General features: G+C 33.4%; 1 protein-coding gene across 4 annotated transcripts in view; it reads left to right on the forward strand.

The window, feature by feature from the left end:
• Positions 1-14,591, forward strand: part of gas7a (growth arrest specific 7a) — a 38,349-nt gene that overhangs the window by 14,282 nt on the left and 9,476 nt on the right. For all 4 annotated transcript variants that reach the window (XM_089128214.1, XM_039675272.2, XM_089128215.1 and 1 more), the window contains 6 exons: positions 5,958-6,047; positions 8,292-8,404; positions 9,174-9,248; positions 12,203-12,281; positions 12,793-12,924; positions 14,268-14,391. In XM_089128214.1, the coding sequence (XP_088984340.1) occupies positions 5,958-6,047; positions 8,292-8,404; positions 9,174-9,248; positions 12,203-12,281; positions 12,793-12,924; positions 14,268-14,391 (613 nt within the window). The remainder of the gene's footprint in view (positions 1-5,957; positions 6,048-8,291; positions 8,405-9,173; positions 9,249-12,202; positions 12,282-12,792; positions 12,925-14,267; positions 14,392-14,591) is intronic.

Genomic DNA, 14,591 nt, shown 5'->3' on the forward strand with positions numbered 1-14,591 from the left:
CATTTTCTGTTTTAGATTTTCCGTTTGCTTTGCAGCATTCATTTTTTTGTTTTATGTTTTGTTTTGTTTTACATTTTACAGTTTGTGCTTTGTTTTTGTTTTGTTTTGTGTTATACATTTTGTGCTTTGGTTCTTTTTGTTATATTGTTTTACATTTGTTTTACATGTGCTTTGTGTTTCGTTTCTTTTGATTTGTTAGTTTGTTTACATTTTATATTTTGTTTTGTTTCACATTTGTTTTGTTGTATATTTTACATTTTGCACTTTGTGTTTTGTCTCGTATGTTTAGTTTTACATGTTTTGTTATATATTTAACATTTTGCTCTTCGTGTTTTGTTTTGTCTCTTATGTTTTGTTTTACATTGGTTTTGTTGTATATTTTACATTTTGCACTTTGTGTTTTGTCTCTTATGTTTAGTTTTACATGTTTTGTTATATATTTTACATTTTGCTCTTCGTGTTTTGTTTTGTCTCTTATGTTTTGTTTTACATTGGTTTTGTTGTATATTTTACATTTTGCACTTTGTGTTTTGTCTCTTATGTTTAGTTTTACATGTTTTGTTATATATTTTACATTTTGCTCTTCGTGTTTTGTTTTGTCTCTTATGTTTTGTTTTACATTGGTTTTGTTGTATATTTTACATTTTGCACTTTGTGTTTTGTTTTGTCTCTTATGTTTAGTTTTACATTTGTTTCGTTATATATTTTACATTTTGCACTTTGTGTTTTGTCTCTTATGTTTAGTTTTACATGTTTTGTTATATATTTTACATTTTGCTCTTCGTGTTTTGTTTTGTCTCTTATGTTTTACATTGGTTTTGTTGTATATTTTACATTTTGCACTTTGTGTTTTGTCTCTTATGTTTTGTTTTACATTGGTTTTGTTGTATATTTTACATTTTGCACTTTGTGTTTTGTTTTGTCTCTTATGTTTAGTTTTACATTTGTTTCGTTATATATTTTACATTTTGCACTTTGTGTTTTGTCTCTTATGTTTTGTTTTACATTGGTTTTGTTGTATATTTTACATTTTGCACTTTGTGTTTTGTTTTGTCTCTTATGTTTAGTTTTACATTTGTTTCGTTATATATTTTACATTTTGCACTTTGTGTTTTGTCTCTTATGTTTAGTTTTACAAGTTTTGTTATATATTTTACATTTTGCTCTTCGTGTTTTGTTTTGTCTCTTATGTTTTGTTTTACATTGGTTTTGTTGTATATTTTACATTTTGCACTTTGTGTTTTGTTTTGTCTCTTATGTTTAGTTTTACATTTGTTTCGTTATATATTTTACATTTTGCACTTTGTGTTTTGTCTCTTATGTTTAGTTTTACATGTTTTGTTATATATTTTACATTTTGCACTTTGTGTTTTGTCTCTTATGTTTAGTTTTACATGTTTTGTTATATATTTTACATTTTGCACTTTGTGTTTTGTCTCTTATGTTTAGTTTTACATGTTTTGTTATATATTTTACATTTTGCTCTTCGTGTTTTGTTTTGTCTCTTATGTTTTACATTGGTTTTGTTGTATATTTTACATTTTGCACTTTGTGTTTTGTCTCTTATGTTTTGTTTTACATTGGTTTTGTTGTATATTTTACATTTTGCACTTTGTGTTTTGTTTTGTCTCTTATGTTTAGTTTTACATTTGTTTCGTTATATATTTTACATTTTGCACTTTGTGTTTTGTCTCTTATGTTTTGTTTTACATTGGTTTTGTTGTATATTTTACATTTTGCACTTTGTGTTTTGTCTCTTATGTTTTGTTTTACATTGGTTTTGTTGTATATTTTACATTTTGCACTTTGTGTTTTGTTTTGTCTCTTATGTATAGTTTTACATTTGTTTCGTTATATATTTTACATTTTGCACTTTGTGTTTTGTCTCTTATGTTTAGTTTTACAAGTTTTGTTATATATTTTACATTTTGCACTTCGTGTTTTGTTTTGTCTCTTATGTTTTGTGTTTTGTTTGTACGTTTTGCTTTGCTTTGCTTTGTTTTTATTCAACCAACGAAAAAGTCAGTGGCGTAAAATGTTGTTTAGATGATGCGAGACTGAGTAAATGATGACAAAATATAAAATTTTGAGTGACCCTGCTGAAAAATCCAGCGTTGCCTCTCACAGCCGTGATTGAAATAACTGCGGCCCTCATCCAAACTAGTTTACAATATCAAGAGTAACAGCCCTCCCCGGTGGATGTGAACTGACCAGATGAAAAAAAAAAGTGTATTTCAATGTGGACAGAGGGTGTAATAAGCTCCTGATAATGACGTATCACCTCGCTGAGGAGTTATAAGCAGAGGAGATGGACCTGAATCTGATGAATGGTCTCATTTGGTGGAGGATGAGAGGCTATGATAAACAACAGGAATGATAGATGTGGCGGCACTGTAAGGGAAAATCTAGTGGCCATGACAATCAGAGGGATCTTCCAGGCATGAAATGAACAAAGTGACGAGGCACGATTGAGTAAATCAGCTCAAACGGCATCAGATTAGGAAGTGTCTGGGGTGAGAGATATGGTCTATTGGTCTTATCACTGTGCATAATGATTGGTGGTCCATCTATTGACTGTCTTGATCGTAATTGCGTTTTTGTGTGTGTGTGTTTGTGCTCAGGTTTACTCAATTTGCATTGCGCCATCTTTTCCTTTTGTGCTGTAGTGATGTAGACCTAAACGCTGCTGATGCAGTCGAGGAGTTAGCATTCAGAGATGCTTTGCTGAGACAAAATAGAAAAGTCATCAAGGCTTGCCCTGGTAGTCATCTGAAAAAAATAAAAAATAAATATCCAGCAGCATTCTGCGCGTTTTGTCCCTGTGGCTGTAAGCCATTGTCAGGGAATGGGTAGATATCAATATTAGTGTGTATTCCAAATTAGAAACATATTAAATTATTTTCAAAAGTTTGTAGTTTAGAAGAACAGCATTTATTTGAAATGCATGGAAGCTTGTTTCTGTCATAGAATAAACAGTGTAATCGCTATAATTTTTATCACACAATTCTGACTATTTTCTTGGAATTGCTTGATATATATTTGCAATTCTGACTGTATAACAAGCAATTGCATTTTATTAAAAAGTCAGAATTGTGAGATAAAAAAGTTGCAATTATATATATATATATATATATATATATATATATACTGTATATATGTATAATTTTTAAATGATTTTTTACATTGGAATATTAGCTCATTTGGTAGTCTTCACCATTTATCACCATTATATAATATTTAATTGTTTAATTTAATATATCATTTAATTTATATTCTATCTATTTAATTCTTCCTACATGGGGAAAGAAATGCATTTTAGAGTACTTTTTTTCATTTGCACAATAATATGGTAAATAATTTTACATTAATAATGATAATATTTTTTTCATATATATATATATATTACAACGTGCCATTTATTATTTGTTTCATTTATTACAATGTGCCTAATTACACAAAGTGTGTGATACTATAAAAATGTATTGAAATTATGGAACTATGAAATTATTGAATGTACTGTAACAGAGCTGAAGTAACTATAGCGAATAGGACTGTTAACAATAGGCTACGTAACTATTGGTATTTTGCAAGACCACATATTAAAGGTGGGGTAGGTAGAAATTTTCTAAAAAACTTTTTCCCAAATTTGTTTAAACGCGTCCTCCAGCTGACCGCGGTCAGCAGCGCGTGTTCATGCGTTTAGGGGGCGGGGCTGTGAAAGGATCCCAGATGGGAGGGGGTGGAGTGAATGAAATAATGAGCTGTGTTTATTGCAGCACTGAGAGGACTACAGACACTCGATTTGTATGCTTTCTTTTTCAGAATACTTACATTTTAATTATGTATTGGTATATACAGACAGTTTATACAAATTTGGGAGAAAGTTTTTTGTTTTTTTTTTTGTAGAAAATTCTACCTACCCCACAATTAATTGAACTGGGGTAAACATTTTTGAATCTGCCATTGAAAAACGGTGGTCCTCCAGTGTTTATGGTATTCTTGAAAGTTCTGTAGTAACATTTAATATCTTAAAAATTTACATAACTTTGCAAAATACCTTGCTTACAAGAGGGTAAGACCAATTTGTTTACAGTGGAGTATTTGAGCATGAATATGTGTGTGTGTGTGAGGCACTGAAGGGCTACGGTAGGGAGAACATCCTGTTTGGCAGTGGCAGGGAGGCGGTACAGATGGTGAGCATTACATAATTGCAGTGCTTACAGGCTAATTGGAGACGCCATGGACCCTGGAGTGTATACGCAAACACTTTATGAGTGCACATAACTGCAGTAATCTCACTCTGAACAACTTGTTTAGTGGTTGTGAGCAGATCTCTGGCTGTGTTTTGAGTGGAACGGTGTACTTGCATACCTGCATACTGTGCTAGAGTCCAGCCATTTTATTGTCTCTCAGACAACATTGCACTACTGTAGCGTGCAATGACATACTAGCGTGAATTGATTTAGATTTTGCGGTGGATCGGACATGTTAAGACGCGTCAGATTTACATAGGTAATCATTAAAATATTTTAATCTAATTGTGTTGGGCCTTATTTAAGTTAAGGGTCCTTGCTTGCCTGGTTTATTTGAAAATGACTTTAAATAAGTGCGCTTGATTGTATTGAACGTGCACTTGTAGGCCTACTTCAAATCTTAAAAGCATAATCTTGCTCACCGTGTGGCGGTCCAGCATTTTTATGGTAATGTTTTAGATTTATGCACTAGATATAATACATGTGTTACTTGTTAAGCACTTTTTGAGCATAGACCTGAAAATGAAATTTCCAACTTAAACTGTTATGAAGTTTATAAACTGACTGAAGTTTGGACTCTTTTTAAAGAGGGCGCTTGGCAGATTATTTCTGAGGTGAAATGAAAAGTTTACTTATAGAAGTTTATTGTTATGAAAAATGCACAAAAACATCATCAGAAACTCAAAATAATAAGGTATCTCAACTAAATAAATTATTATAAAGTTGATTTGACAAAAGAAAATATGTTGTGATAACAAATCTTGAAAACATTTTTTAATAGTGTATATATATATATATATTACAAAACATTTTTTTTTCAGAAAATCAAAGTCAGATATTTTTAAAGTTAATATATTTTTTTAAAAAATGCAACGTCATTATTACAAATGAGTTTCTATATGACATTAACGTATGTTTTAGTTTACCATAAATGCTTCTCAGTACATTAACCATGCACTGACAAGCAAACTTTACACATATTTCAAAGACAATAGAAGCGATTATGAAATTACATAAACATACTTAAAGAGAAAGTTCACCCCAAAAATGAAAATTTTGTTATAATTTACTCACCCTCAAGTTGTTTCAAGCCTGTATGAATTCATGTCTTCTGCTGAACACAAGAGAAGATATTTTGAAGGTTATGGGTTAGCAAAGTTGATGGACCCCATTGACTTCCATAATATAGTATTCTTCACAGTAACTTCTTTTGTGGTCAACATTTTGTTTTATTCTCAAACAGGGGGGTAAAGTTAATAATTTCTGTAAAGAGAATGCTAAGCGTACTCCTTTGGCACAATGGTAAGTGCTAGAGTTTTAACAAAAAGAAACGTGTGAAACATTAATAAACATGCATTAATGAGCTTTCATTCTTCACATGTGATACAGTGTTTCATGTGCTTTGATGTATGTGCCTGTATAGAGAAAAGTGCAGACTCTGCACGCTCAAAAAACTAGGCTTTTAAAAATAGTTTGCCATTCTAAACATACCCTTTCTTTCTCTCTCTTCCTCCATCACTCTGTTCATTCTCAGGCAGCAATAGGTCACAGTCTATATGACCAGTCTTTCTCTTCTAAACCGTGACCTTTCGTATGTCTCCCCTCTGAGACTTACAAAAGCCAGCTCTGTCTCACTCCTCTGAAAATAAAACCATCCTGACAAACACACACACACTCACTGTGAACTGTTTTATCTCACCACAGATCAACTGCGTCACCTTCCCTGTGCCCATGTCTACGCCGGAGCAGCAGCTTCTCAAGCCCAATGAATGGAGCTACTGCGACTATTTCTGGGTGAGAGACACACACAGAGAGAGAGAGAGAGGACAATCATCCATGGTGGACTGATACCATGCTATATTAGTGCTGAAACCATGCTAGTATTAGTATCGAACAGGTCACATCTAAAACCATTAGAAGGACAAAAAAAAGCATTGTGACAAATAGCTCGACTGATGCATTAAAATCCATCCATCCATCCATCCATCCATCCATCCAATTTGATTTTTTTTATATTTTATTATATCTATATCGAATTTAGAGATTTTTTTATATTTTATTATATCTATATCGAATTGAGAGATTTTTTTTATATTTGATATCTATATCGAATTTAGAGAATTTTTTCATATTTTATTATATCTATATTGAATTTAGAGGATTTTTTTATATTTTATTATATCTGTATCGAATTTAGAGGATTTTTTTATATTTTATTATATCTATATCGAATTTAGAGGATTTTTTTATATTTTATTATATCTATATCAAATTTAGAGGATTTTTAAAAATATTTTATTATATCTATATCGAATTTAGAGGATTTTGTATATTTTATGATATCTATATCGAATTTAGAGTATTTTTTATATTTTATGATATCTATATAGAATTTAGAGGATTTTTACATATTTTATTATATCTACATCGAATTTAGAGGATTTTTTATATTTTATGATATCTATATCGAATTTAGAGGATTTTTTATATTTTATGATATCTATATCGAATTTAGAGGATTTTTTATATTTTATGATATCTATTTTGAATTTAGAGGATTTTTACATATTTTATTATATCTATATCGAATTTAGAGGATTTTTATATTTTATGATATCTATATCGAATTTAGAGGATGTTTTATATTTTATGATATCTATATTGAATTTAGAGGATTTTTTATATTTTATTATATCTATATCGTATTTAAAGGATTTTTAAAAATATTTTAATATATATCTATATCGAATTTAGACGATTTTTTATATTTTATTATATCTATATCGAATTTAGACGATTTTTTTATATTTTAATATATATCTATATCGAATTTAGACGATTTTTTATATTTTATTATATCTATATCGAATTTAGACGATTTTTAAAATTTTTATTATATCTATATCGAATTTAGAGGATTTTTTAAAAATATTTTATTATATCTATATCGAATTTAGAGGATTTTTTTCATATTTTATGATATCTATATCGAATTTAGAGGATTTTTTAAATATTTTATGATATCTATATCGAATTTAGAGGATTTTTTTTAATATTTTATGATATCTATATTGAATTTAGAGGATTTTTTTTTTATATTTTATGATATCAATATTGCATTTAGAGAGTAAATCTACACATTTTTATTTGTTTTTTAGTCCTTCAGTTGGACTAAATACAAATTAGACATGATCCCTTAGAAAATTTTGCCTTAGAATTTCATTTTTTTAATATTTTATTTTAATGAACAAAAAGTTTAATTGTTTTAGAGCCAGATTTTCTAACCAATTGCGCCAGCACAAACCATTTTTTAGTCTTAAAAAAACTAATGCCAGGATTTCCTAAAGACACGCAGTGAAGCATTAGGCTAAAAAGGCGTGGACAGGGTTATTTTTGCGGCAGTCCTTATTACATACGCATTTCTAGGAGTTTCCCTTTCAGACGCAAAATTTACGGAGGGTAGAGTTTTTTTTAATGAAAAAATTCTGCATCTGTTATTCACCTATAATTTCACTTATGGGTAGGGTTAGGTTACGGGGTAGGGATAGGGATAGGGTTAGGACACATTTTTTTTTAGACAGACATGTCTTGGCAAAATCACAGGCAAATGCTAAGAGTATGAGTGTTTTGTTGGGAGGATTCTTCCTAGCTGTTTCTCAAGTCAAGCGTGTGAAGAGGTTATGACACATCTGTCATGTGTGGCTTGGCACATCAACTTCCATCACAACAGCAGACTCTAATACCCCCCCCCCCCCACACACACACACACACACACACAAAAGCATATCCCATTACCATGCTGCATACACACATTGCATCAGGACCCCTCACATATATTAGTATGCCCTCAACAACCTATACACACCCTTCACCGAAACACACACTCACAGTTACACCCGCAAGGCCGTACGCCCCCTCCCACGTGCTCTGATTCATGCAAACCTACGCTGTGACTCACACACACTGCGGCTCACGTGTTGTTGACAGTCTGGTTCTGATGATGTGGTAGTGTGTGTAACGTCTCTCTGTCCTCGGCAGGCCGATAAGAGGGACCCTCAGGGGGCCACGGTGTCGGGGTTCGAGGTTCTGCTGCAGAAACAGCTGAAAGGAAAGCAGATGCAGAAAGAGATGGCTGAGTTCATCAGAGAAAGGTGGGAAGCCTCTTTCTCACACTGACTCCTTATGTAACACTGCTCACTCTGTATTACACTGCAAAACAAACATTTTCTTGAAGTCGGCATGAAAAAGAATTTGAGATAGTCTTTTTTTCTCTCGAAGAAGAAACATGCTTGATTTTGTCCTTGGGCAATTGATTTGATGGTTGTGGTTTGCTATTGGTGGATCTCATGTGAGTGACAGGTTAAAGCCCCGCCCTCACGCCAGTAAACACATCATCCGAGAAGAGAGAGGTGTTGCTGCATGAGGGAGGGGAAGTTATTTTGATTAAAGATTATGAGGGACCATGAATAAAAAACAAAATGGGCACAGATAAATAATTTAATAAATATGGCACTATTCCATAAAAAAAATAGGAATTATCAATTTAGATTTCAGTGTTTTTGCCTTGTAAAAAAATGTCTAAACATCCTTAAAACGCAGGTTCTCAACCTTTTGGACTCTAAGGTTGCCCACAATATCTAAAGGACCAAACCACTGTAATCCATTAAGCCGGTATTTCTGCTGTAATCATGTCAAAACAGCTTTTTTTCCCTATCTTTTTTTATTAACACAACTGATTTGTTAAATGCGTAAATTAACCAAAATTCATTCTGTGATTCCAGAAGTTTACTATGTTCTTCAATAAAATCAAGTTACTGATTGATTTTAGGTGTTTCTTAGAATTACAATTACTGTAGATTAGAGCGGTATTACTGATGGAGTATATTAATAATTATTTATTAACTTTGCTTTGTGTTTCAGGATAAAAATCGAAGAGGAATATGCCAAGAACCTTTCCAAACTCTCCATGTTCCCAATGGCAGCACAAGAGGAAGGGTACGTCACAAGGATGATTTAGAAGTAGGATTGAAGGTGTTTGCGTACTGGACACTGTTTTTAATTGTAACGACACGGAATAAAACAATTAAAAAGTTAATTGCGACTTTTAATTTAACAATTCTGCCTTTTTTTCTTGACAATTGTGAGATTATATCTTTCAATTTGGACCTTTTTTTTCTTACAATTCTGACTTTTTTTCCCTCACAATTGTGAGTTATAAAGTAAAGTCGCAATTTCGCAATTGTGTGTTATAAAGTGGCCGAAACGTGCTTCCATAGTTTTTCCATCCAGTTGAGGATTACATTTTTTATATAATTTATTATATAAAACAAGATCCATTTGAAAAGAATGAAATATATTAAACAAATTGAATTCTAGTATAAATGAACACTTACTTAAAATCATGATTACACAAGCTATATTTTATTGAATACGCACTTCTTAAAAGTATAATTTTAAAAAGCTGTACTTGCAGAAAATGTATAATATTAGTAAAATAAAAGGCCAACTGAGTGCACTAATAGAAAGTGACTATATTTAACCCCTTAACGCCTGAATTTATATAGCTGTATACAGTGGTGGAATGTAACAAAGTACAAATACTTCGTTACTTTACTTAAGTACATTTTTCACATATCTTTACTTTACTTAAGTAGAATAAATAGTGCATACTTTTTACTTTTACTTCGTTACATTTTGCAGCAATTATTATACTTTCTACTCCACTACATTTCTACAACTTCTGTTACATTTTCGTTACATTTTCTGATCAGTTTTTCCCCTGCCAAAACGTAATCTGACCGTCCGTTCGTTGCACGTTTGTCTCACCAGTGACGTTTGGTTGCCATAGATACAGTATATCAACCCGGTCACACTAAATGCGTCTCGCACGCAGTGTGTTTATCGTGCAACTCATACGCGAAAATTTGTTTTTACGTGCATAGGAAACACACCGTGTGTAATATATGTTTGGTTTGGTTAGGATTATGGCAAGCCAAGAGGTTCAGAATTACACCATAAATTAATCTCGTTTACTGCCAAACATAGTTATTAACATAAGTTAGTAAGGATAAGCATGATATTGCCTAATTGCAAGCTTGTTTCAGAAATGGTGACAATTTTTTTCCATCATTATTGAACATCATTATAGGAGTAGGCTATTAGGTTGAATGAGTTAGAATTAAATGTTTTATTAATCATTAGAAAATAGACATTAAGATAATAAATTGTTATGCAAGTACTTTTACTTTTAATACTTAAAGTACATTTAAAATAAAGTACTTTTTACTTTTTACTTAAGTATGGTTGTCTTTGTGTTACTTCTACTTTTACTAAAGTAAATATTTATCTGGGTATTTGTACTTTTACTTAAGTACTGAGATTCAGTACTTCCTCCACCACTGGCTGTATATATAAAAAAATGTTTTATGTGTTTTTGCCTTTAAGTAGATAGTAAATAATGTTGAGATTATCAATTTCACTTTTGCACAACAAATAAATCGAAATTTTGTTATGTTGCAAATTTGCAACAGCGGGCATTGGTCAATTTGGTATGTTGCAAATGGTCAATTTGGGGTCAATTTGGTATGTTGCAAATCTGCAACAGCGGGCATAATGGTCAATTTGGGGTCAGTTTGGTATGTTGCAAATCCAAGAGGTCCTCGCTGCAGTCTGTAGCACGATGACGTAGCTGGATGGTCCAATACGTAGTGGATGGATGTGTGTTTTGGTGACGTCATTTACGCATGCGCAGTGCCGATCTCTAATTATAATTCGAATGCATTAGTTTTAAGTGATATGTAAGCTCAATATTGTACTGAGATGATGTTCAAACTGTATAGTATAATACTGTTAAATAATTATAAGTAATTATTGATGAATAAGTAAGGAAAATGCTAAATAATAACAGCATGGGGAAAATAAATCTTGTAAACTCGCATTTATGTTATACATTCAGAATTGCGAGAAAAAAGGTCAGAATTCTGACTTTATAGCACACAATTGCGACTTTATTTCACGCAATTCTGTCTTTATAACATGCGATTGAGGCTTTATTTGTCTCTATAACATGCGATTAATGCTTTATTTTACCTAATTCTGTCTTTATAACATGCGATTGAGGCTTTATTTCACCTAATTCTGTCTTTATAACATGCGATTGAGGCTTTATTTCAAGCAATTATGTCTTTATGACATGCGATTGAGGCTTTATTTCAAGCAATCATGTCTTTATAACATGCAATTGAGGCTTTATTTCACGCAATTCTGACTTTATATCTCACAATTCTGAGAAATAAGTCAGTATGCGAAAAGTATACTTGCAATTGTAAGGAAAAAGTCGCAATTATTATTATTATTTAAAAAAAAAAAAAGTTTTATTCTGCTCTGAAAATAAGAGCTTCGCTCGTGACCATATTTAAATGTACTATTCTTGGAAGATCAACGATTATTCACCAACTCTCTACACTAACTATAGCCTATGAATTCTTAATGTGCATGTGCTATCAGCGTTTATCACAGGATCGCGTTTAAAGTCTGTTTAGAGAGAACGGTGTCATCCCCTAATTTAATAACAAATTATCATTTCGACAGAATCAAAACTAACTTTAGCTGTAAAATAACATTATTCATGAACCGCTATAAAGCAAAAACAATCTGTTACATTAAATTGTATGCGTATCTATGTAAAGCTGCTTTGAAACAATCTAAATTGTTAAAAGCGATATATAAATCAAGATGACTTGACTTGACTAGTGCGCATGTGCGCGTTACAGGGTCCAACACGTATTGGACCATCCAGCTACGTCATCGTGCTACAGGCTGCAGCGAGGGGTGTCTCTGCAAATCTGCAACAGCAGGCATAATGGTCAATTTGTTATGTTGCAATGTTGCAATTTGTTAAGTACACTTATTTTGATAACTCTGAAGACTAACTTGGTTTGATTGGTTAGGACTCTTGGAGAGGCTTGGGCTCAAGTCAAGAAGAGTCTAGCTGATGAAGCCGAGGTCCATCTCAAGTTCTCCTCAAAGGTGGGCAGTTCTCAGTTCTCTCTTATGATCACATTTCTCAATAGAGGTGATGTAAGATCCAGTTGAGAAACTGGATGCATTGTCAGGTATGATGAAGTATCCGGCCTTTATTTCATTTCTGTGGCGTACTCAACAGCCTCCCCTCAGAGATGTTATTAGCTGCCTGTATGTAATGAGCTACACAGCTTTTCTCAGCTGTGATTTGTCTATTTCCACCGCTGTGCTTTCCCAAGTTTACACTTGCGTGCTCCATTTAGTGCCAGTGTGGGTGATTAATTGCAGAAAGATGGAGGTGATTCTGCAGTCTTATTCCCTCAGATCACACGTGATTTACGGAGACGGGAAAACAAAAGCCTTCTTTCTTAAAGAACATCATCATCATCATTACCGGAGCAGAAACTTTGGGCTTGATCCATATACTGTATGTGCTGAAATGAAGTAAATGTCATCAAAGAGAAACACACACACATTTCAGACGCTGTTCAACTGATTTCAAGGATTTTGTCTCCAGCTCCAGAGTGAAGTCGAGAAGCCTTTCCTGACCTTCAGAGGGGACAACTTTAAAAAAGACATGAAGAAATACGACCACCACATCGCTGACCTGAGGAAGCAGCTGGTCAGCCGTTATGCTGCAGTGGAGAAGGTGCAAACTCTATAAATGTTTTCTTTAAACCCTAAGTGTGCATAATTCCTTTGAATGTGCACTTGTCAAATCTTAAAGGGACACTCCACCTATTTGCATTAAAGGGATACTCCACCGGGTTTTCAAATTAAACTATGTTATTCCCTTAACTAAGACGAGCTGATGCATACCTCTCTCGTCTCAGTGCGTGCACTCTATCGCTCTGTATTGCCGCAAAACTATGTTAGCACTTAGCTTAGCCCAGTGCATTAAATATGGGCCAAAAAGAGAAGCGACCAAACACTTCCTCGATCGTTTTCCCTATTTAAACACAGTTACTCGATTAGTGTAACTCGACCTAGGCTGGTGACACAAAATAAAACGTTGTGTTTTTCTAAGCGTTTAAAATTGATGACTATATTGTATGGCGGAATACCATAAAAAAGTGCTTTAGAGCACTTCAACTTGGCGCAATAATACCTTCACTCGTGAAAAGTCCTCTTACCGGCTCCCGCTTTGTCGCATGTCACGTTGGCTGCATTGACGGAAATAAGAGGGAGGGGGGAGAGCGAGGAAGCGGGAGCCGGTAAGAGGACTTCTTTTCAAGTCGCTGGTACAAATGGCTCTCAAATGTCTTGAAGCCAGTGTGTCGACATGTCTATTCCAACTTGTGTATGGACAGCAGATGGCTGGATGAGAAATGAAAACACATCAGAATGATGCCTTGAGCGATTCACTTGTTTATCCCTCTTATTAAACATCAGCAGTGACCCCAGGCCTCTTATCCGTCATTCATTTCTAGTGAGAATTTGCCATTTCTGGAGACATGAGCAACAGTAACCATGGGCAATGCATTAAAGTTTAGCACAGTTAAACTGTCGCAGTGCGGCAGCTATCAATGCGATTGCAGACAATGAAGCTCTATGGCTTGATATGATTGAATACAGCAGAGAACATCTACTAATAATCTAACAACCTCCAGACAACATGGCTGTGTGAACCAATTCAGAGTAAATGTGCAGTTATGTTAGCCAGTGCGGCATAGTATCAATTATTTACATTCCATCTAATTTGCGTTCATTTACTTACTAAATCAGGGTTTCAACCGTTGTTCAATGTCTTGATTTAGTGTTTAAAAAAAAATCTAAGTCCATCGCAATTGATTTGAAAATCTCTCTCAAGATTTAGTTAGACCTTTTGAGGTTGTCGGTACTTTGTTTTCTTATTTTCTGAAGGTCAGACACTTCCTTTCTCTGATCATTTGCTGAAGAAGGAAAAGTATTATGGTATATTTTGGGCCCTATTTGTGTAAAGTTGTCACATATAATCTGGTCTTCGCATGACTTCTTTGTTGTGTTTTGCAGGCGCGGAAGGCTCTCGCCGACAGACAGAAGGATCTTGAGGTGAAAACGCAGCAGCTTGAGATCAAATTGAGCAACAAAACAGAGGAGGATATTAAAAAAGCCCGACGGAAATCCACACAAGCAGGTCAGAGCATCAGTTCATTAAGACCGAACTAGTGATCTTATTACACACAATAAACCTGAAGACACGTTTCTATGATCCAAGTAAGATGTTACTAAACCCGGGAAAATAAGTGGAGTTACAATGCTAGTTCAAGTGGGGTGATAGTCCACAGAATTCAGGATTATTTACAGTAAGGAATATATCTGAGAACTGCAGCGGAT

The sequence above is a fragment of the Pimephales promelas genome, chromosome 3 (genome assembly GCF_988280905.1).
Source record: "Pimephales promelas chromosome 3, fPimPro1.hap1.1, whole genome shotgun sequence".
NCBI lineage: Eukaryota > Metazoa > Chordata > Actinopteri > Cypriniformes > Leuciscidae > Pimephales > Pimephales promelas.